Genomic DNA, 20,347 nt, shown 5'->3' with positions numbered 1-20,347 from the left:
ACATTTATTGATGGAATTGAAGAGTAGCATTTTATAACGTGTGTATGTATCAACCCACATTCATTCTGTTGGCCAGATTTCCATTTGAGTGTGGACAAGACAACTTCAGCTTGAATAACACAACCTGTCACATTTCTTGGGTCAGCAGGAAGCACTTTAAAGATTTAAAGGTTTGGCACCCTACTCATAGAGCAGACTCTGAAATTAAATGGATGTTATCTGTAGACCTGAACCCTCTCTTTTAGAAGAAGCTGCAAGGCAGATGGAATCTCCTGTTTACTACCAACATAAGACTGGGACATCCACATCTCACCACCTCTTATGACTCAATATTGTCTATCAGATGGAGTTCAAATTATCCCAAAAATTTATTGTAGATATAACCCAATAAGAAGCTAGGAATCAATCCCCCAAACACTATTTTTGTTTTTAAAAGACTGGGTCTCACTCTGTCACCCAGGCTGGAGTGCAATGGCACAGTTATGGCTCACCACAGCCTCAAACTCCTGGGTTCAAGCAATTCTCCTGCCTCAGCTTCCCAAGTAGCTGGGACCACAGGCATGCACCACCATGCCCAGGGTCTCACTGTTTTAATTTTTGTAGAGACAGGGTCTCACTATGTTGCCCAGGCTGGTCACGAACTCCTGGCCTCAAGTTATCCCCCTGCCTTGGCCTCCTAGCAGTGTCTCTCAAGCAAAGTTATTGTATACTGAAAGTAACAACACAGTGAACCAGTACTTGAAGCTAGGAGCCCAGAGGTGACATTTACAGTCTGTCTAGAGCCCACTCTAAGGAACAGTCTCCACAGTCGTCATAAAGTCCACTGAGCCATTGATTCCCTTGTGTACAAATCTGGCCCAGTAGGAATCCTCTCTGACCTTGCTACTCAGGGCTCAGTCTGTGAACCTGCAGCGTTGGCATCACCTGGAAGGAAGCTGAACCACAGCTCTCAAGCCCACCCAGAGCTGAATTGTAATCTGGATTTTAGCAGGATCCCTAGCTGATTTCTGTGCACATTAATATTTGAGAAGTTAAACTCTGACACACCCAAGAATCATAGAAAATAAAGCATAGGAGGGTTGCTTGTTTCTGACAGAGTGAAAATTGGACCACATTCGTCAGTGACCTGAGGACAGAATTCTGACATTTGGGACTTTCTGGTCTGCTGGAAACTGAAGCTTTCCTGTTTTCTTTAATTTGGCTTAAAAGGCTAGTGCCTTCTGCGGAACATAAGTTTAGCCTTAAGTGAGCATGCCTTTTGAAAAGAAGATGTTAAACGCCAGTGCAGTGTACTCCTGAGTGTTCTTCCCTTGAGCATGGCTCATGTGCCGGGCCATTAGCTAATTGTTCCCTTCTTGTTCACAGTCCACAGAGGCCTGGCACCTGGCGGCTGCTTTTCATTTGAGCTCATTCACCCAGGGCCCTGTGGATAGACATTTTGTTGTGTTCTGCTGCTGGGAATAGGCTGTCAGCCCACAGGACCAGCCCCACGGCAGGGCATCACTAGCCTGGACAAACCTTTCTAAAACACAGGAGGCTTGGCTTTCAAAGACCTCAACACATTCAGTCTCTAGGCTGAGGTGATATGATTGTCTCTAGATCTGAGGTGACATAACAATGGCTGTGCCGTGAGACACGTGCCCTGACCCGTCGCTTTCACTCAGACTTGCATTTAGAAAATACAGGAATGGGCTGGGCGTGGTGGCTCACACCTGTAACCCCAGCACTTTGGGAGGCTGAGGCGGGCGGATCACTTGAAGCCAGGGGTTCCAGACCAGCCTGGCCAACATGGTAAAACCCCGTCTCTACTAAAAATACAAAAATTACCTGGTGTAGTGGCACATGCCTGTAATCCCAGCTACTTGGGAGGCTGAGGCGGGAGAATCGCTTGAACCCTGGAGGCGGAGGTTGCAGTGAGCTGAGATCATGCCATAGTACTCCAGCCTAGGTGACAGAGTGAGAGACCCCATCTCAATTTAAAAAAAAAAAAAAAAAAAACAAAGAAAGAAAGAAAATAGAGTAATGAGGGAGGCCGAAGGAGATTGACTAAATTGACTTGCTTTTGTTCTCAGTTCACGAGATGGTGTAGGCAGGAGTTGATTCTGCCAAACTAGGAGCGAAGAGCAGTGAAACCCCAAACCCTTCTCCACACATCCCTATCCCTCCCCACCCACATTGAAGTAGGATGAACATAGAATTGTGGCCTAGCCCACAAGTACTAAGCCCACCTCTTAGGCTCATTCACAAATGTGTATTAGGCTCCATGTGTCTATATAGCAAGTCTCCAAGGGAGACTATCCCTGGCCACAAAGCTTGCTGTATAATGAAGTACCCTACAATGAAAACCACTAGGCTGGCAGGAAAAGGGAAGGGGAATCAGAAGTCAATTTGTTAGGGAGAATAATATGCTTCCAATTTCTTAAGTGGTGGCATTCCTGGTTTTTTCAGGTAAGAATCTACGATCTTTCAAAATATGATCATGGAGCAGATGATGTGCTGATCTTGGCCACTGATGGACTCTGGGATGTTTTATCAAATGAAGAAGTAGCAGAAGCAATCACTCAGTTTCTTCCTAACTGTGATCCAGATGATCCTCACAGGTTTGTGCATTTCTACAATTGTAGGGTTGTTCCTCAAGCATTCTTCCATGACATGCCTGAAATAAATAATAATCATGCAGTTTTCATAATTCATGACTTAGAGGCTGATATGGATGGTACAGTAACCAAACTGCAGAAGGGATTATCTTTCTTGTAAGAGGTACTTTCTGACCAGGCATGACAGCTCATGCCTATAATCCCAGCACTTTGGGAGGCCAAGGCGGGTGAATCACGAGGTCAGGAGTTCTAGACCAGCCTGGCCAACATGGTGAAACTCTGTCTCTACTAAAAATACAAAAATTAGCTGGACATGGTGGTGGGCACCTGTAATCCCAGTTACTTGGGAGGCTAAGGCAGGAGAATTGCTTGAACCTGGGAGGTAGAGGTTGCAGTGAGCTGAGACCGCGCCGCTGCACTCTAGCCTGGGCGACAGTGACCCTGTGTCTCAAAACAAAACAAAACAAAAAAAAGAGGTACTTTCTCTGCCAAATAAAAATTCTCCTTAAGTTAAACCTAGATACAAGTGGTAAAGAATTTGAGTATTTAGGCATTTCAGCAACATACCTTTCTCACATTTTTATTTCCTCTAAACTATCCTCTAAAGTAGAAATAATCCCATTTTTGATCCTGTTGATGAGAGTGATGGCAAATGCATCCCAGCAATGATGGTCATCCATTGGAGAATTGTTTCTTTTGAGAAATATTTGGTAACGAGAGAAAGATCCAAGTTAAGTACTTCTTACAGTTTAGAGGCAGTGTAAATTACCTAAACATCCTCAGAAGACTCTCAGAAATAAACAGAAACTACCTCTCGAGAAAGGCAGCTTTAACTAGAACACAAGTCACCATGAGTAAAAGCCAGCAGGAATAACAGAGAAATCAGAATTGGACCCGTAAATACTTCTTTATTGGATTTAGCAGTCAAAAATATAAATATTTTTAGGTGAGTATGGTGACACACGCCTGTAGTCTCAGCTACTTGGGAGGCTGAGGCACGAGAATTGCTTGAACCTGGGAGGCAGAGGTTGCAGTGAGCCAAGATCGCGCCACTGCACTCCACCCTCGGTGACAGAGCAAGGCTTAGTCTCAAAACACAAACAAAAGTAAGCCAACAAAAATATAAATATTTTAACATGCTTCAGCAGATTTTTTTTAGCCAAGCATGGTGGCTCACACCCGTAATCCCAACACTTTGGGAGATGATGCAGGAGGATCACTTGAGCCACAGGAGTTTAAGACAAGCCTGGGAAACATGGTGAAACCCCATCTTTACAAAAATTAGCTGAGCATGGTGGTGCAATGCCTGTAGTTCCAACTACGGGAGGCTGAGGTGGGATTGCTTGAGCCCAAGAGGCAGAGGTTGCAGTGAGCCAAGATAAATCGCACCACTGCACTCCAGCCTAGGCAGCAGAGCAAGACTCTGTCTCAAAACAAAAAAATTTGAAGCATTTAAAATATGAGCCTTAAAAGAGACTAAAAAAATGACTAAACAATTTTTAAGAAAATGGAATTCTAGAGATGAAAAATATAAAAACAGGGATTAAAAATTCACTGAATTAAACAGATTAGAGCTAGTTGAAGAGAACACTGGTGAACTAAAAAATTGATCTTAATAATCCAGTCTATGGCTTAGACAAAGAGAAAAGAAAATGTGAAATGAGACTAAGAGACTAAAAAGATGGCCTAAGGTGCTCTAAAAGAATTCCAAAAGGATAAACTATAGAAGATGGGAAGAAGTTCTGGAATTTTTTGACAATACTAAACGTAAGATTCAGAAAGCCCGACAAATCTCTGGAAGGAGAAATAAAATAGTGAAACTGAAGAACAGCTGAGTGCAGTGGCTCATCCATGTAATCCCAGCACTTTGGGAGGTGGAGGTGGGCAGATCACCTGAGGTCAGGAGTTCAAGACCAGCCTAGCCAACATGGTGAAACTCCCATCTCTACTAAAAATACAAAAATTAGCCAGGCATGGTGGTGCATTGGTGTAATTCCAGCTACTCAAGAGGCTGAGGCATGAGAATTGCTTGAACCCAGGAGGTGGAAGTTACAGTGAGTTGAGATCACGCCACTGCACTACAGGCTGGGTGACAGAGTGAGACTCTCTCTCAAAAAAAAAAAAAAAAAGAGAAAGAAAACTGAAGAACTTTAACCTCTTTGCCTCCCAAAAAGATACTAAAAGCAGCCAGGAAAAAAAAAAAAAAAAAGACATTTGGGCTGACAGCCAACTTTCAAAAGCAAACGGTGCCAATGATGGGATTATATCTTCAGTTGGCTAAGAAAAAAATAACTGTTAATCTAGAAATTTTAGATGTAGTAAAACTATCAATAATAAGGATGAAGTAAACAAATTTTCAGGCAAAACTTAAACTGATACATATTACTGCCAACTAACCTCTTCTGAAGAAACTTCTACAGGGTGTGCTCAGATAAGAAAAGGAAATGATCCCAGAGGAAATATCTGAGAAATAAAATGGATTATTAAGCTAAAATATTAGTAAACATGTGGGTATATTTAAATATACATTGACTATGTAAAACAGTAATAAGAATGTCTAATGTGTGGGGTTAAAAATGATAGAACTAAAATATTGCATAAAAATAGTGTACAAATTGTCAACGAGGGGGTGTTACTCAGCTCACATGCTGTGCTTCTTTTGAGAAGTTAATGGTGTTTAACTTTAGGCTTTAAGTAAACAAGTTTAAATAGCTAAGAAAACTGTTAAAATAATAGAAAGGGTAACTTCTAAACTAGTAAAGGAGAAGAAACTCACATGGAGTAAAAACCAAACTTCTAAATAACTTATGAATCAAAGGAAAAAATTATAATGAAAATTAAGAAGTACCTGGGCCTGAATAATAATATATATCAAAACTGTAAAGGCTGAATTTTTTAGCTTTTTTTTCTAATTTAATAAACTAAGCATAGATAAAGACCCCACTCACCTCTGACCTGCCAGAATTGACTATTATCCCCTCTATGCCATGAGCTAACTTTATCCAAAGCATCCCCCTGTGTCACAGGGAACCTCTTGCCACAAGATCCTGATTTCTGAAAACAGAGAAGAAAAGAAAGAAACCCTTAACCACAGAGAAAGATATTTCTCAGAGTGAGGCCCTAAGGGCTGACTTGTATTACTTGGCTAGTTTAGTCTATATTCTTTGCATAAATGTACACAAAAGAATTCTTTTTTTTTTTTTTTTTTTTTTTTTGAGACGTAGTTTCGCTCTTGTTGCCCAGGCTGGAGTGCAATGGCATGATCTCGGCTCACCGCAACCTCCACCTCCACCTCCCAGGTTCAAGCGAATCTTCTGTCTCAGCCTCCTTAGTAGCTGGGATTACAGGCATGAGCCACCATGCCCGGCTAATTTTGTATTTTTAGTAGAGACAGGGTTTCTCCATGTTGGTCAGTCTGGTCTCAAACTCCCGACCTCAGGTGATCCACCCGCCTTGGCCTCCCAAAGTGCTGGGATTACAGGCATGAGCCACCATGCCCGGCAAGAATTCTTATAACTTAAAGGCTCTAAGGACCCAAAGGAGTGAAGCTGTCTACCTAAGTTGATCCACAGAATCAGTACAATTATAACCAAAATATCAATAGTGTTTTTATGGAGCCCAGCAGTTCCATTCTTAGGTCTGTACCCTGGAGCGGTGGTTCTGAAAAGCATGGTCCTTTGAGCTACGTGGCATCTGCAGCACCTGAGAACTTGTTAGAAATGCAAATTTTGGCTGGGCATGGTGGGTCATGCCTGTAATCCTAACACTTTGGGAAGCTGAAGCAGGAGGATCACCTGAACCTGGGAGTTCAAGACCAGCCTGGGCAACATAGTGAGACCCTGTCTCTACTTTTATATATATATTTTATAAAAATTTTTTTTAAAAGAGAGAATTGCAGATTTTCAGGGCCCACCTGAAATCAAAACTCCAATGGCAGGACCAACCATTTGTGTTTTAACAAACCATCCAGGTGATTCTGATGCCACTAACATTCGAGAACCTACACCCCTGGAAAAACTCTTGCATTGTCATTCATGCAAAAAGATATTCACAGAATTGTTTTTATTACAGAAACTGGAAGTAATTTGCATGTCCAGTGGTGGGATGGGTGAACAAAAAATGGGATACTTTATGGCACCTCCCCTACCCCCAAGATGAGCCAAAGCTGTGCTCATTAACAGGGAAGAATCTCAAAAACATAATGTTGAGTTTAATAAGCCATAGAGGAATACATACATTAGGATTCTATTTACATGAAGTGAAAACTACCAATATATTATTTAGGGATATAGACATTAAAACTATAATAAAAACCAAGAGAATTGGCCCAAAATTCAAGATAATGGTTACTTTGAGAAGAGAAGAGGCAGGTACCAAGGGGAATATATGCTTGAGGCCTGTTGGGTTTCTATGATATTTACTTGATAATATTCTGTTCCTTCAAGTAGAGGGCAGGTTATTGTTGTGTTATTTTTAGACTCTAAATGTTATATACATCTGTTTGTATGTAAAATATGAGAGGCAGGGTAGTCTAGTGCTTAAGAGCCTGTAATCTATAATTACTTCCCGAGTTGAATTTTGGCTCTTCCCCTTCTAGACTTAGGACCTTGGGAAAATTTCTTAACTCTTCTATGACTTTGATTCTTCATGTGTAAAATGGAGATTCCAGTAGTATTAACCTCATACGTATATATTATTAGGTGAAGGGCCTAATAGATAATAAGCACTTACAGACATGTTTGTTGTCATTATGTCTCATATATTTCACAACAGAAATTCAGGAAATGTGAAGGTAGACCATCTGTCTCCTCCTAGAATTGTTTGATATAATTTAGCTCAGGTGCAGAGGAACTGATGGCACTATAATTAAATATTCTTTTATTTGAATATGAATGTGTTTTTCGCCTTTCAAGTTTCAAGTTATGTATCCCACTTGTTAGCAACATTCTCATGTTGATTTTTCTCTACTATGATTATTTTTATAAAGCTTTGCACAGCCAGCTGCCAGTTATGCATTAAAAGGCACTCAGCACTTTTTTTCTGTGTCTAAGCTGGCTTGGTCTTTCTTACCAGCCCGTCTTTTTCCAGGGTGATAAATCTGTATGCCAAGGAGTGGTAAACTGTGGGCAGTGTGCACATGCCAGGTCAGAGCAGACTCCTGGGGTCCACAAGAACTGTTGCCTATGGAGGCAGGGTTCACAAGGATCTCTTTGGAACAAACAGGATGGGAAAGAAAAAATGTTTTCAGTATGCCTTTCGGGGAAGATGGCAAACCTAAGCAATAGAAAGAATCCTATATCGGATAGATGAATGAATAAAACGGAAAATTGTGAGGGGAGCACAGTTTATCAGCAAGAAATAAACTCTCAGACTGCAGACTAGACAATTATGGTTGTAAAGACAGGTGCAATGGTGCGTGCCTGTAATCTGAGTGACTCTGGAGGCTGAGGCAGGAAGATGGCTTAAGCTTGAGTTCAAGACCAGCCTGGACAACACAGCTAGACTTCCTCTCTAAAAATAAGGAAAAAAAAAGGTGTTTTAAAAGACAGAACTGTCCTGAGCGCAGTGCCTCACACCTGTAATCCCAGCACTTTGGGAGACCAAGGCAGGCAGATCACTTGATGCCAAGAGTTCAAGACCAGCCTGGCCAATATGGTAAAACCCTGTCTATACTAAAAATACAAAAATTAGCTGGGCATGGTGGCTCCTGTAATCCCAGCTATTCGGGACGCTGAGGCACGAGAATCCCTTGAAGCTGGGAAGTAGGGGTTGTAGTGAGCCGAGATGGTGCCACTGCATTCCAGCCTGGGTGACAGAGTGAGACTGTCTCAAAAAATAGAAAAGGAACAGAAGAGTCAAGGTTTTCTTCTTAACGAATAACTCCCATTCTGATTCATTCATTTGGGAAATACCACTAAGGACCTATTTTGTGAGCCAAGGCCTGCTAGACACTTGTGAAGAACACAGACCTCAGCTCTGCTTTTTGAGTTTAAAGTCTGGAGGGATTACAGCAGCATCAACCTAAAGCAAAGGATGTCTACACTTAAACCTGAAGAATAAACAACAGGAGCGAGGCAGGGGTCGGGAGTTGGGGAGAAAAAATATGGCACATTCTGGAACCCAACAGTCAGTGTGGCTGCTGGTCTTGGAGGTGGGGAGCAGAATGCCAACAGATGAGGTGTGAGGGGTCAGCAGGGGCCCATGATCTCATGAGATCATGAATATGAAAATTATTTGTGTTAAAGGAAGTCTGTGGTAACGATATGGAATTTATGTAATTTGTTCATTATGATTGACAACCAGGAAGTATTCTGCAAAATCTGATAGTAAGAAACAAGATGAGGATTGTTTTCCTACCCCTGTGTGTTCCTTAGTAATTACACCATATTGGGACATCAGAGAAACTTAATTTGTTTCAGACTCACAATTTAGATCTTAGCCAAGAAACCTTTGCTCAGACCAATGTCCTAACGCATTTCTCCAATGTTTTCTTCTAGTAGTTTCGTAGTTTCAGGTCTTATATTTAACTCTTCAATTTGTTTTTATTTGATTTTTGTATATGATGAGAGATAGGGGTCTGGTTTCTCTTTTCTGCATGTGGATATCCAATATTCCCAGCACCATTTATTGAAGAGACTGTCCTTTCCCCAGTGTATGTTCTTGGCACCTCTGTTGAACATGATTTGGCTGTAAATGCATGGATTTACTTCTGGGTTCTCTATTCTGTCCCATTGGTCTATGTGTCTGTTTTTATGCCAGTACCATGCTATTTGAGTTAATAAAGCTTTGTAGTGTATTTTAAAGTCAGGAAATATGTCTCCAGCTTTGTTCTTTCTGTTCAGGTTTGCTTTGGCTATTCTGGGTCTTGTGTAGTTTCATACAACTTTTAGGGTTGTTTTTTCTATTTCTGTTGTCAAACTCATAATTTAGGAATATGTGAAATGGTGTTCTCTTTCATGTGTCTGACATCTTTGTACATATCTGTGTGTAGTTTGGTAGGAGGGTACCACACTCACACACCAGTTTAGGATGTCTCCTTGGGAGGCCCATGGACAAAGAGAGCTCAGTCCCAAGAGCCAGTGCCCTCCCAGCTGGGAGCTGTTCAAATCTTGTCATGCCAAATGGAAATATGAGTGGAAGTTGCCAAGTCATAATTTCTATGATAAGAAAAGGCCCACTATAATTCCAGAGGCTCTATTAGCCCTTCATTGGCCAGAGAGTTCCTATCTCTCCATATGTAGCCGGGGACTACAAGTTTGCCTATTTAATTTTCATTGGAGAGTTGCTGGGTTCAAGCCTGAGGGAACTGACCAAAGGAGGTCAGCCTATTTGTGGACACAAAATAGAAGGGAAAAGTTCTCCCCAGGGTGGGAAGGCTGAGGGAAGGGGAATGGAACAGAGCCAGTGAAAAGGGCAAGGTGCTTCTGCATCTGAGGTTTTGAGTGGGCCTGTTTTACTTTGAGTCTTACCAGGATCTCCCAGTTTTGTCTAGAAAGGAAGCAGGACAAAAAGAGGCAGAGAATGAAGCCTGAGACAGGCAAGACTAGGGGCTTTTGCTGTTTGATTGTTAGGCTTTTGTTTATGTTGCCTGTAGGTTCCTTTTCTTTTTATTTTTCTTTTGCCTCCTAGTGACAGCCATTCTAAACAAATTGCCAGCATTGTCTTCCTCTGTTGACATCCTTCCCAGCAAGGAATTTAAAATAGCATCTCCCCCTCCAGAATGTGCTGTGAGGGAAGAGGTGATTAGCATAAAGATGTGTTCTGACCCTCACACCATCCTCTCAGGCAGACTTGGGAGTAAAAATGAGCTGTATGATCTTTCTGACCCTGGTGTATCTGAAGTCCTTTTGCTCTTTTGAACTGTCTCAACAAAGGAAGCAGAAAATTAAAAGGCAGCTTTATGGACGAGCCAGAATATGAGTGCAGTAAGTTTCTCTCTTTTTTTTTTTTGCAGTTTTTACAGTATTTTAGAACACAAAACGTGCACATGAGCTGTCTACCCATTTTCTTCGCTGCGCAGCCTGGCTTTGGGATTGGTGACTCTGATGGCTAGCTGGGCAGCTCTTTCCATAACGGCTTTGCAGTTCTTAGAGGAAACATTGTGAGTGATCTCAGCACAGTAAGATTTGTTGCATGTCAGCAGCACTTCCAGCTCCTTGACGCTGTGGATCAGGAACTTCTGGAAGCCACTGGGCAGCATGTGCTGTTTTTCTGTTGCTCCCATAACCAGTGCTGGGCATCAAGATCTGGCCTTTGAACCGTCTACGAGCCCTGTCATCAATACCTCTGGGTTTCCGCCAGTTACGCTTAATTTTGACATATTGGTCACACGGTGCTGATAAACTTCTTGGTTCTTTTTTTGACAATCTTGGGCTCTACAAGGGGTCTGAGGGTGGCCATGATGCCAAGGAGATGGCACCTTTTTTTCTTTTTATTAGAGTTTGCCCTGAACTGTAGGGAAGCTGGGAGTTCTTCTTTTTTTTTTTTTTTTGTGACATATTTATTCAAGATATTTTAATATTTAAAAAATAACATTATTTATCATTTTAAGTAACTTCATATTTTTCAAATTTGCCTTTTTTAAAAAAATTGTTTTTATTATTATACTTTAAGTTCTAGGGTACTGGAGTTCTTTTACTCTTGTGGGGTCATGAAATAAACTGTTCTAGGAAATGCATTGCGCTAACGTTCTGGAGTGGGGTTGCTGCAGGTCATGGAGGTTGGGCTGCACAGCCCTCTGGTTCCTTATAATTCCAATAAGGTTCTCTTTTAAGCCCTAGAGATCCTACATGATTTGGAGAAGGCACTCAAACCTGGAAAGTGTTTTCTGACGCAAAATATCTGCAACTGACTGTCCCCTCTGTAAGGCTGGAGGTTCAGTCGGGGGGGTGGGGGGGTCTCCTGGGAAGAATATTCAAAACGGAGGCAAATATGTAAACGCTCAAAGACGACGACGCTTACCATTTTGTCAGAAAGGAATAAATTGTTAATATTACTGAAGGGGAAGGGAGTGGGCAAAACCAAGAGTAATGGGCCAGGGAATAGCTAACCAAACTTGGAAATGCACGTGGTTTCACATTCCTAGTGCCCAGGCAAAACTGTGCAGGCCTTGCTCTAGTTTTTCATTTCCCCAAACCTGTCTGTGGAAACTTTTTTATTTAAAAAAAAGAGAAGAGAAAGAAATTCACTGTGTTACCCAGGCTGGTCTCAAGCAATCCTCCTGCCTCTGCCTTGGCCTTCCAAAGTGCTGGGATGGCGGATGTGAGCCATCATGCCTGGCCCCACCTCATTTTTTTTTTGTATCCTGGACTTACTTAATGACCCTCCGTCTCCCTGTTATGACCCTTGAGGGACTTTTTATGCGGTATTAAATCTGTAAGTACCAGTATACCATAAACCCTACGGAGAATGTCTCTAATGAAAGAAGCCTTCCTGATGTCCACACTTGTCAGTCTTCACATCCGCACTCTCCTTGGCTCAGATGGCTGTGTGCCTTGGAAGGAAGAGATTAATCCGTGAAAGGTTAATAGTAAAACTCCAACACTGACAACAGGCATGAATGCAAGTATTAAATGCTAGTTTGCATTACCCTGATAATATGAAATTTATTTTGGGAAAATACAAAGGTTCTTTTTATGAAACCTTTCCATGAGTTAGCGGAACTAATTTCTAGCATGCCATAAGGTTTTCAAAAACTATGCCTTAAATGCGAAAAGGAAGGGTTTCCTCCACTTTTCACCATCTCAGTTTCATGGGTGTTTGATCTGGTGTTTGAAGACTAGATAAAATCTGCAATTTTCAATTTTCTTTCTTTTGCAATGTTTAGCACACTCAGATCTGTGGGAATTCAGAAGTCAGCCTGAGGCCCTGGCTGTGGCAGCCTCTAACAGCACACAAGCAGCCACCATCCCATCCTGTTTAGGGTGTTTATGTGGCAGAGCTGTGTGGCCACATCAGGATATTTTACAGGGCTTGCCAGGGAGGATTGAGAAGGAAATAGTCTATTATGCCCACTCGTATTGAAATGTCACTATTTGGAATTTGAACTAAAAACCTATCACCTAAGAAACCAGGAACCGGTGCCAGGGTGCATAGAGGTGGATGAGGCCTGGCAGGGCTTCTCACCCTCTCTCATGGGGGTGGGAAACTCCCTCCAATCTGCAGCTTTGTGTCTGCTGGCAGCACACAAACTCCCAGTGAGCCCAGTGACAGCACTGCAGACAACAGTCATCATTATTCTGGTGTCCCAGGGTATTCTGCCTGAATGGCATCGCCATAACCTGACGGGGGACAGAAGCTGGCATGAGCAGCTTCACCTGCTTCAGAACTTGGTTCCAGAGCTACACAAGGGGCATCTGTGGACCAGCTCCCAGCAGTGAATCTAAGAGGTGTGCCTCCTCCCAGGATGAATTGGCTAGTTCTGGGCACAACAAACACCATTTCCAAGTCACCCCTGACCCTCCACCCACCAAGACGCCACTGCCATAGACCCCTGCCAACATTCCAAAGCTGGGAGAGCTTTTCTACCTCTTAAATTTCTAAGGCCTGCTCAGAATGCAAAGGGGATTCCTCCTCCTGTTCCCATCACACTGTATTACTGCGGGTGTCAGCAGATGGAGGCTGCCTTTTATATGCAAATATTTGGAAGCTATTAATTCCCCAGTTCCTGCCACTACTCACCCTCTTATAAGACCCTGTCTGTACCATCCAAATGGCAAATTGAAGTTCCCACCCAACAAGAACTATTAAGAACTTTAGGGTATGGTGATAGCCTGCAGCCTGAAATTGACTTATTTTTGACATTCTTGTGCTGATTCAGACACTAAAGATTCAAAAAACAGACTATAAGACGTAGATGACGGAAGACAAAATCCTGGGGAGGAGAAAGGCATTTTATATCTAATGAGGAACGTAACTAACATTTATTGACCTCTGATCGTGTGCCAGGCACCATGCTGGATGTTTATGGAAAGATCACATTTAGCTGTTACAGGAGCCTTGGAGGTCTGCACTAGTATTAAGTAAGGAAAGAGGGGCTCCAAGAGGCTAAGGACTTTTTCCAGAGCCACCCATCTGGATGGTGGGAAAGCCAGGATTGGAACCTGGGCAAGTCACGCTGACACCCAGAGCCCTTTTCTGATCCACTAGGAGGGAAAAGAACTAAGGACTGCAACAGAATCTGCAAGGACAAGGGGACAATCGAGGATTTATGGCCTCCTTCCGCCTGACTTTATAAGAGTCAGTGGTTATGAAAAGAGTTTTGGCCTTCCCATCGCTCTTCAGCCCCTCTTCCTTTTTGTTTTCCATGCCTCCCCTGCTGTCCTTTCTCTGCTCCCTCCTCCTCGGAGCCCGAGCCCTGTGAAGTTTGCCAAGTCTGATCCCTGCCCAGCAGCCATTGCTTTCAGCAGAGCTTTGCTGATCAATATTGAAAGCTTCAGCTAGAGAAGAAAAATGTTCCCCAAATTAAAAACATGTCTCCTGGGGAGACGCTTCATTAGGAGTGGGCATTTCAAACTCCTCCACAGTTGTCTAATGCAGCCTGGCCCAGCATTCAGTGATGGTACTAGGGCTGCTCCACACTCAGCTTCCAGAAGTGCTAGGCTCCGGCTGCCACATAGTCCCAGTTGGTGTGTAACAGAATCCACTTCCCATTCGCTGTCTTCAGCTGTACCATATTCTTCTTGACTGCTCTGGATATTTTTTTGGTTATACAGTATGTTTTGACTCAAATTTTCTCCTACCACTTTCTACAATTCTCCTTTGATGGCACATAAATGCCCTTGTGTTCAGCCTCAGTAACAAAACCAATAAAGCCCTCCTCTGTTTTAGTACCACCTTAAGCACTTTCATTGTCACCAACCCAGGGAGCCCTGCCATAGGGTAGAAAATTGGAGAATACAATGGGGGCAGGAGAAGCAGTTCTTTCTCTTCCGAGAAAGTTGTTTGTTCTTGCCCCAGTCTTGACCTAAAGCAGCCTTGCAAAGGATTTCATGCATTTCATATGGCAGGGTGGCTCTGAAGATGGATGCAAATGAGCTCTGAAATGGCCACCAGCCTGGCCCAATATGGGGGTGACACGAAAAGCTTTCTCCCAAGAGCTGGGTCCCCGGGCTTGTGTTGAGTTGATGAATCTATGAAAGCTCCTGCAAGTGACTTCATCTTCCCCGAATGCTGTTGCTGAGTTTCATTGCAATGCCAGGTCTCCTGTGGCATGAAGGGAATGTCAGGAAGCTGGTCCTAGAGCATTTGCACTGTCACCTATGGAGTGCAGCATCTAACGGCTCAGTTGTTCACGCACACTGCTCTTGGACAAGGAGGGATAGACATGCACTGGTGAAGCCGGCAGAGAGAAGCCATGTGAAGGAATCTGAGCTCCTGGGAACAGGGTAGGAAGAAGTCGTCCTGGGAATCTTCCCTAAACTTCTCCCTCAGGCGGGGCTGTCCTTACCCTTCTGAAGCACACGGGTACATGGATGAGGGCAGCTGCCTGACAAGATTGAGGTTTTATGAGGAGGAGGAAATGTCTGGGTAGGTTTACCACACAGGAAAAATGTGACGTTAGACCTCATGTGGTTAGCAGCGGCGAACCCACACAGGTCTGCAGCAACTCAGTTCTTGCTGCCTTGGAGGAAAGAATTCAGCCCAGGGACAAAAGGCAGAGTGAGAGACTGAGGCAAGTTTTAGAGGAGGAACGAAGGGAAGTAAAGTACACTTGGAAGAGGACCAAGCGGCCAACTTGAGAGATCCAAGTACCTCATCCGCCTTTGACTTGGGGTTTTATACATTGGCATGGTTTGCGTTTCTTCTCCCCTGATTCTTCCCTCGGGGTGGGCTGTCTGCATGCACAGTGGCCTGCCAACACTTGGGAGGGGCTGCATACACAGTGTGCTTATTGAAGTACGCATGCTCATTCGTTTTTCCCTTATCTGTTGAATGTTTCTGGAGGAAGGTCATATGACAGCTAAACTCCGCCATTTTGCCTCCTGGTGCATGTGCTTGAGCGCACTCGCCTGTCTCCTGAGATCTTACCAGGAAGCTGCTGATCACTTGCCTCAGGTGCCTTTTTTTTTTTTTTTTTTTTTTTTTTTGAGAAAGAGTCTCTCTGTCACCCAGATTGGAGTGCAGTGGCACAGCCTCACTTCCCAGGCTCTGGAGATCTTCCCACCTCAGCCTCCCGAGTAGCTGGGATGACAGGCACATGCCCAGCTAATTTTTGTGGTTTTTTTGTAGACACGGGATTCACCACATTGCCTAGGCTGGTGTCTAACTCCTGGGCCCAAGTTAATCCGCCTGCCTTGACCTCCCAGAGTGCTAGGATTATAAGCCTAAGCCACTGCACCTGGCCAGGTGTTTTCTATTGGGAGACTGCATTTCCCTGGTGCCGGCTGTGACCAGTTGTTATTTTAGAGGGTTTAACAACTGCCTGACCATCACCTGATGGTCGCCAGACATTCCTGTGGCAGGGCCCTCCCCTGTCCTGCTCATGTCTACCTAACTGCCTACTCTAACAATACTACTCCTGTGGTATGGGGATCCTAAGACAAAAAGCTAAAATGAACATGTTCTAGCACTACAGAAACTCATACCGCCCCTCAGTAAAGGCAAATTTTAAATCTCTGTGGATAACCCAGGGCACATAGTGAACAACTCCTTCTGAAGAGGTGCTTATGTCTTCCCTTTACACCCACCATGAGAAAGAATAACTAAATACAATAGAGCCTTCCCTCCAGGCCCTCGAAGAAAACCTGGGTGTAACAGAACAAATTTAGAAGAGAGTTAAACGTGTGCAAACAGAATTTATAAGGTAAGAAGAAGTCAATCTGGACAAGAACCAAATAGAAATTCACAATGGTGAAACATTGTCATTGAAATAAAGTAATTCACTAAATGGATAGTAAACTGCTAAAGGGAGTTAGTGAATTGAAAGATATCATAAGGCTGGGTGTGGTGGCTCACGCCTGTAATCCCAGCACTTTGGGAGGCCGATGTGGGTGGATTACGAGGTCAGGAGTTCAAGGCCAGCCTGGCCAAGATGGTGAAACCCCATCTCTACTGAAAATAAGCTGGGCGCGATGGCATGTGCCTGTAATCCCAGCTACTCGGGAAACTGAGGCAGGAGAACTGCTTGAACTCGGAGGGTGGAGATTGCAGTGAGCCGAGATCGCGCCACTGCACTCCAGCCGGGGCGACAGAGTGAGACTCTGTCTCAAAAAAAAACAAAACAAAAAAAAGATATCACAGAGAAGTTGAAATCTGCAAGGTAAAATCTAATAAGAGTTTATGGAGAGTATCTACAAAATAGAGGAGAGGCAATATCCAAAAAATTGATGGCTGAGAATTTTTCAGGAGTTTTCAGTTTGAAGAAGCAAAACTAATTTCTTACCGTGATAAATAAAAAGCTCCTTTTTGTTATGTCTTAGTGGTACTTCATATCAGCAACAAAAAAACAAAAACTTGGAAAGCTATCAATGACAAAAGTCATTTACCTATAAAGGAATGATAAAAGACAGACTTCTCAAAAAAAGTAGAAGTCAGAAGTAGGCAGAATAATGTCTCCAAACTGCTGAGGGAAAATAGCAGACAATCTAGAATTGCATAACAATAAAGCTATAGCCAAAATCAAACGTAAAAATAAAGATTTTCTTAATCTAAAGAGTAGGTGAGCTTATCACTCACAGACCATTGTTAAAAAAAATCACTAAAAATGTACTTCAATAGAAGGAAATTAAATCCAGAAGCAAGGAATAGTTAGAAAAAAAAGCAAAAAAAAAAAAAAAAGCAAAGAAGTGAGTATGTTGGTTTATTTATGTAAGTGTAGACTGTAAATGATGATGATTAAGGCAGGCTCAAAAAAAGGTGAATTAAAATAATAGGCAGTAACATGGAAGATGAAAGAACACATTCTAAGGTCCTTTTATTTTCAGGAGGAGGGCAGAAATATGATTAACTTGTATATTAAAAACTTAAGCATAACCGATAATAGAAATAACACTTCCAAACCAGTTGGGGGAGGGGAATAGTAAAGCTATCAACCTGACAGAAAACAAGAAAGAAGGAAAGAAGCATACAATAAATTAAAAACGGCCGGGCGCGGTGGCTTAAGCCTGTAATCCCAGCACTTTGGGAGGCTGAGACGGGCGGATCACAAGGTCAGGAGATCGAGACCATCCTGGTTAACACGGTGAAACCCCGTCTCTACTAAAAAGTACAAAAAACTAGCCGGGTGAGGTGGCAGGCGCCTGTAGTCCCAGCTACTCGGGAGGCTGAGCCAGGAGAATGGCGTAAACCCGGGAGGCGGAGCTTGCAGTGAGCTGAGATCGGCCACTGCACTCCAGCCTGGGCGACAGAGCTAGACTCCGTCTCAAAAAAAAATAAAATAAAAAATAAATTAAAAACACAAAATAAGTTTTCATATGTGTGTATATGTATATATGACTGCAAAATATAGGTTCAGATCTACCAGTTTTTGCAATAAACAAAATTATCTTAGTGACTATATAGATTTTGTTTTAATTAGCCATGTGCTACTAATAAAATACACTAAAAATAATGCAAAGTTTATTAGCTGGGCATGGTGGAATATGCGTTAGTCCTAGCTACTTGGGAGGCTGAGGCGAGAGGATCATTTGGCCCCAAGAATTCAAGGTTACAGTGAGCTATGATTATGCCACTGCACTCCAGCCTGGATGACAGGGCGAGGCCCTGTCTCTAAATAATAACAATAATAATGCAAAGTTTAGAAGTCCCACCCTGCCCTGTGGATTTCATAATTGAACAATATCAGGGTGTGAAAGTGGCATTGAAAAACACTGATTTCTTGCCTAAGAGACTAGGATATCATTAACTAAGGATGATAGCTGGGGATGTTCCACTTTGGAAGTAAAAAGAAATTAATGTTCATTGAGTTCTTCCTAAGTCTTAGTTAGGGCCTACAAAGGAAATTAAGAAGGAGCATCAGAGAGAAGGACTTGTGCTGTGTGTCATGGAAGCCCAGTCACAGGAGAACTTGGAGTGGGTTATAGCATGGGAGCCCCAGAAAGAAAGGAGAATTCAAGAAGAATAGAGATTTTTAAGGATAAAATAGCAGTATTTCTGCTGAACACAAGGGGTTAACCAGAATAAGTATTGAGAAGCCACCCTTGGATGAAGCTTTAAGAGGACAGATTAGCAGGGTATTGGGCCTACTGGTAAGAGACAAAGGAAGACAATGGGAAGTAATAAATTGGGAAAGCAAGAGTGTATTTTCCCTCAGGAAGTTCAACACCTAAGGGAAAACAGTGGATGGTGAAGAGAGAAGCAATCTCAAAGGAAGTTATCTTGGAATAGGCAATAACCATATTGAAGAATGAAACCTTAATTATCTACAGCCCTCAGGGAAATGAGTTTCCTGGGTAGCCATCTTTTCTAGGTGACCTAATGCTTGCTTTTTAAAAATACCAACCTAATTTTGACCATTTAAAAAATATGCAGCGTCACTAGTACTAGCAGCATTAGGGTGGTCTCTTGTTCATCTTTCACGAATCTAATAAAGCCAGTCATTTCTCCATGACTGCAGGACTTGTTGAGGCCTGTCTGGAGCTGAAAGTAGCCATACAGAGTTGTGTTTTGAGTTCTTGTATCTGTTTTTTGACATCTTTGAGTGTCTATCTTTTTTTCCATGTCTCATGGTTAATGTGCTAATGTAGTAACAAGGTTTGAGGGAGGCATATCTCACACATAAGTGTGAAGACTCAAACAGGCTTATGAACTACAAAAGGATTGAGTATCTTTTATTGTCAGGCATATTTTCTCATAGCATACCATAATTTTCTATGTCTAGTCAGCTCATAGCTGGGTTAAGGTAAGTTCAGGCCTGATAGGCAAATAAACTTAGCCAGGTTTCTGAACCTAAAAAGCTCAGGTGCAGACTGGTCAATCACCAGGATAATAAACGTCACTCTGGTGTGGCTGGTGGCCTTTCCCCATGTGTTTATGTCTCATATACGATTTAATATAAAACTAAGAGTAAGCTAGGGTGATATGATTTGGTTCTGTGTCCCCATCCAAATCTCACGTCAAATTGTAATCCCCGCATGTCAGGAGAGGGACCTAGTGGGAGGCGATTGGATCATGGAGACAGATTTCCCCCATGCTGTTTTTGTGAGAGTGAGTGAGTTCTCACGAGATCTGATGGTTTAAAAGTGTGGCATTTCCCCCCTTCACTTGCTGTCTCCTGCTGCCATGTAAGTAAGACATGCCTTGCTTCACCTTTGCCATCTAGCATGATTGTAAGTTTCCTAAGACTTCCCCAGCCATGCAGAACTGTGAGACAATTAAACCTCTTTTGCTTATAAATTACTCAGTGTCAGGTAGTTCTTTATCGCAGTGTGAGAACAAACTAATACATGAGGTGAGCGGCTGAGAGGCTCTTCTGACTATAGTGTATGAGCTGCAATATGTCGATTTTGAGATATTTACTTGGCTCTTCAGCCAAAGACCTCTTTGGAAGCCTTTATTTCCTGATCTCAAGAGGAGGAGAACCTCAGGACAAACTGGTTGCATCTTCCCTCAAGAACAACTTAAAGATTTCTGCTTCAAAGATAATTCTCTTAATACAGATAGAAAAAATTATTCACCTACTACCCCATCCTCTAGAAGGAAAGGTATTTATTTCTATTGACTATAGTATCCTTTCTGCTGTGGTGTATGTTACACTTCTGTCTGCTATCTGGGCTGTACAAATAGACTTGATCTTCAAAGACTGTACAACT

General features: G+C 42.7%; 1 protein-coding gene, 1 non-coding gene and 1 pseudogene across 12 annotated transcripts in view; 1 reads left to right on the top strand and 2 right to left on the bottom strand.

Annotated features, from left to right (window-relative positions):
* Positions 1-20,347, top strand: part of PPM1H (protein phosphatase, Mg2+/Mn2+ dependent 1H) — a 288,801-nt gene that overhangs the window by 262,256 nt on the left and 6,198 nt on the right. For 7 of the 11 annotated variants that reach the window (XR_013401190.1, XR_013401188.1, XR_013401186.1 and 4 more), the window contains exon 9: positions 2,449-2,600. The exons of the other annotated variants lie outside the window; for them this stretch is intronic. Coding sequence is in view for 1 of the 7 variants with exons in the window: in XM_001116776.5 (XP_001116776.1) it covers positions 2,449-2,600 (152 nt within the window). In the remaining 6 variants the exon portion in view is untranslated. The remainder of the gene's footprint in view (positions 1-2,448; positions 2,601-20,347) is intronic. 11 annotated transcript variants of the gene reach the window in all.
* LOC144332938 (large ribosomal subunit protein eL32 pseudogene) lies at positions 10,563-13,015 on the bottom strand (annotated as a pseudogene).
* LOC114671215 (small nucleolar RNA U13) lies at positions 19,256-19,356 on the bottom strand. The gene has a single exon (XR_003721100.2). It is a non-coding gene; the product is annotated as a small nucleolar RNA U13 (small nucleolar RNA).

Source organism: Macaca mulatta, chromosome 11 (assembly GCF_049350105.2).
Source record: "Macaca mulatta isolate MMU2019108-1 chromosome 11, T2T-MMU8v2.0, whole genome shotgun sequence".
Taxonomy (NCBI): Eukaryota; Metazoa; Chordata; class Mammalia; order Primates; family Cercopithecidae; genus Macaca; species Macaca mulatta.
This window is presented reverse-complemented; position numbering and strand designations above follow the sequence as displayed.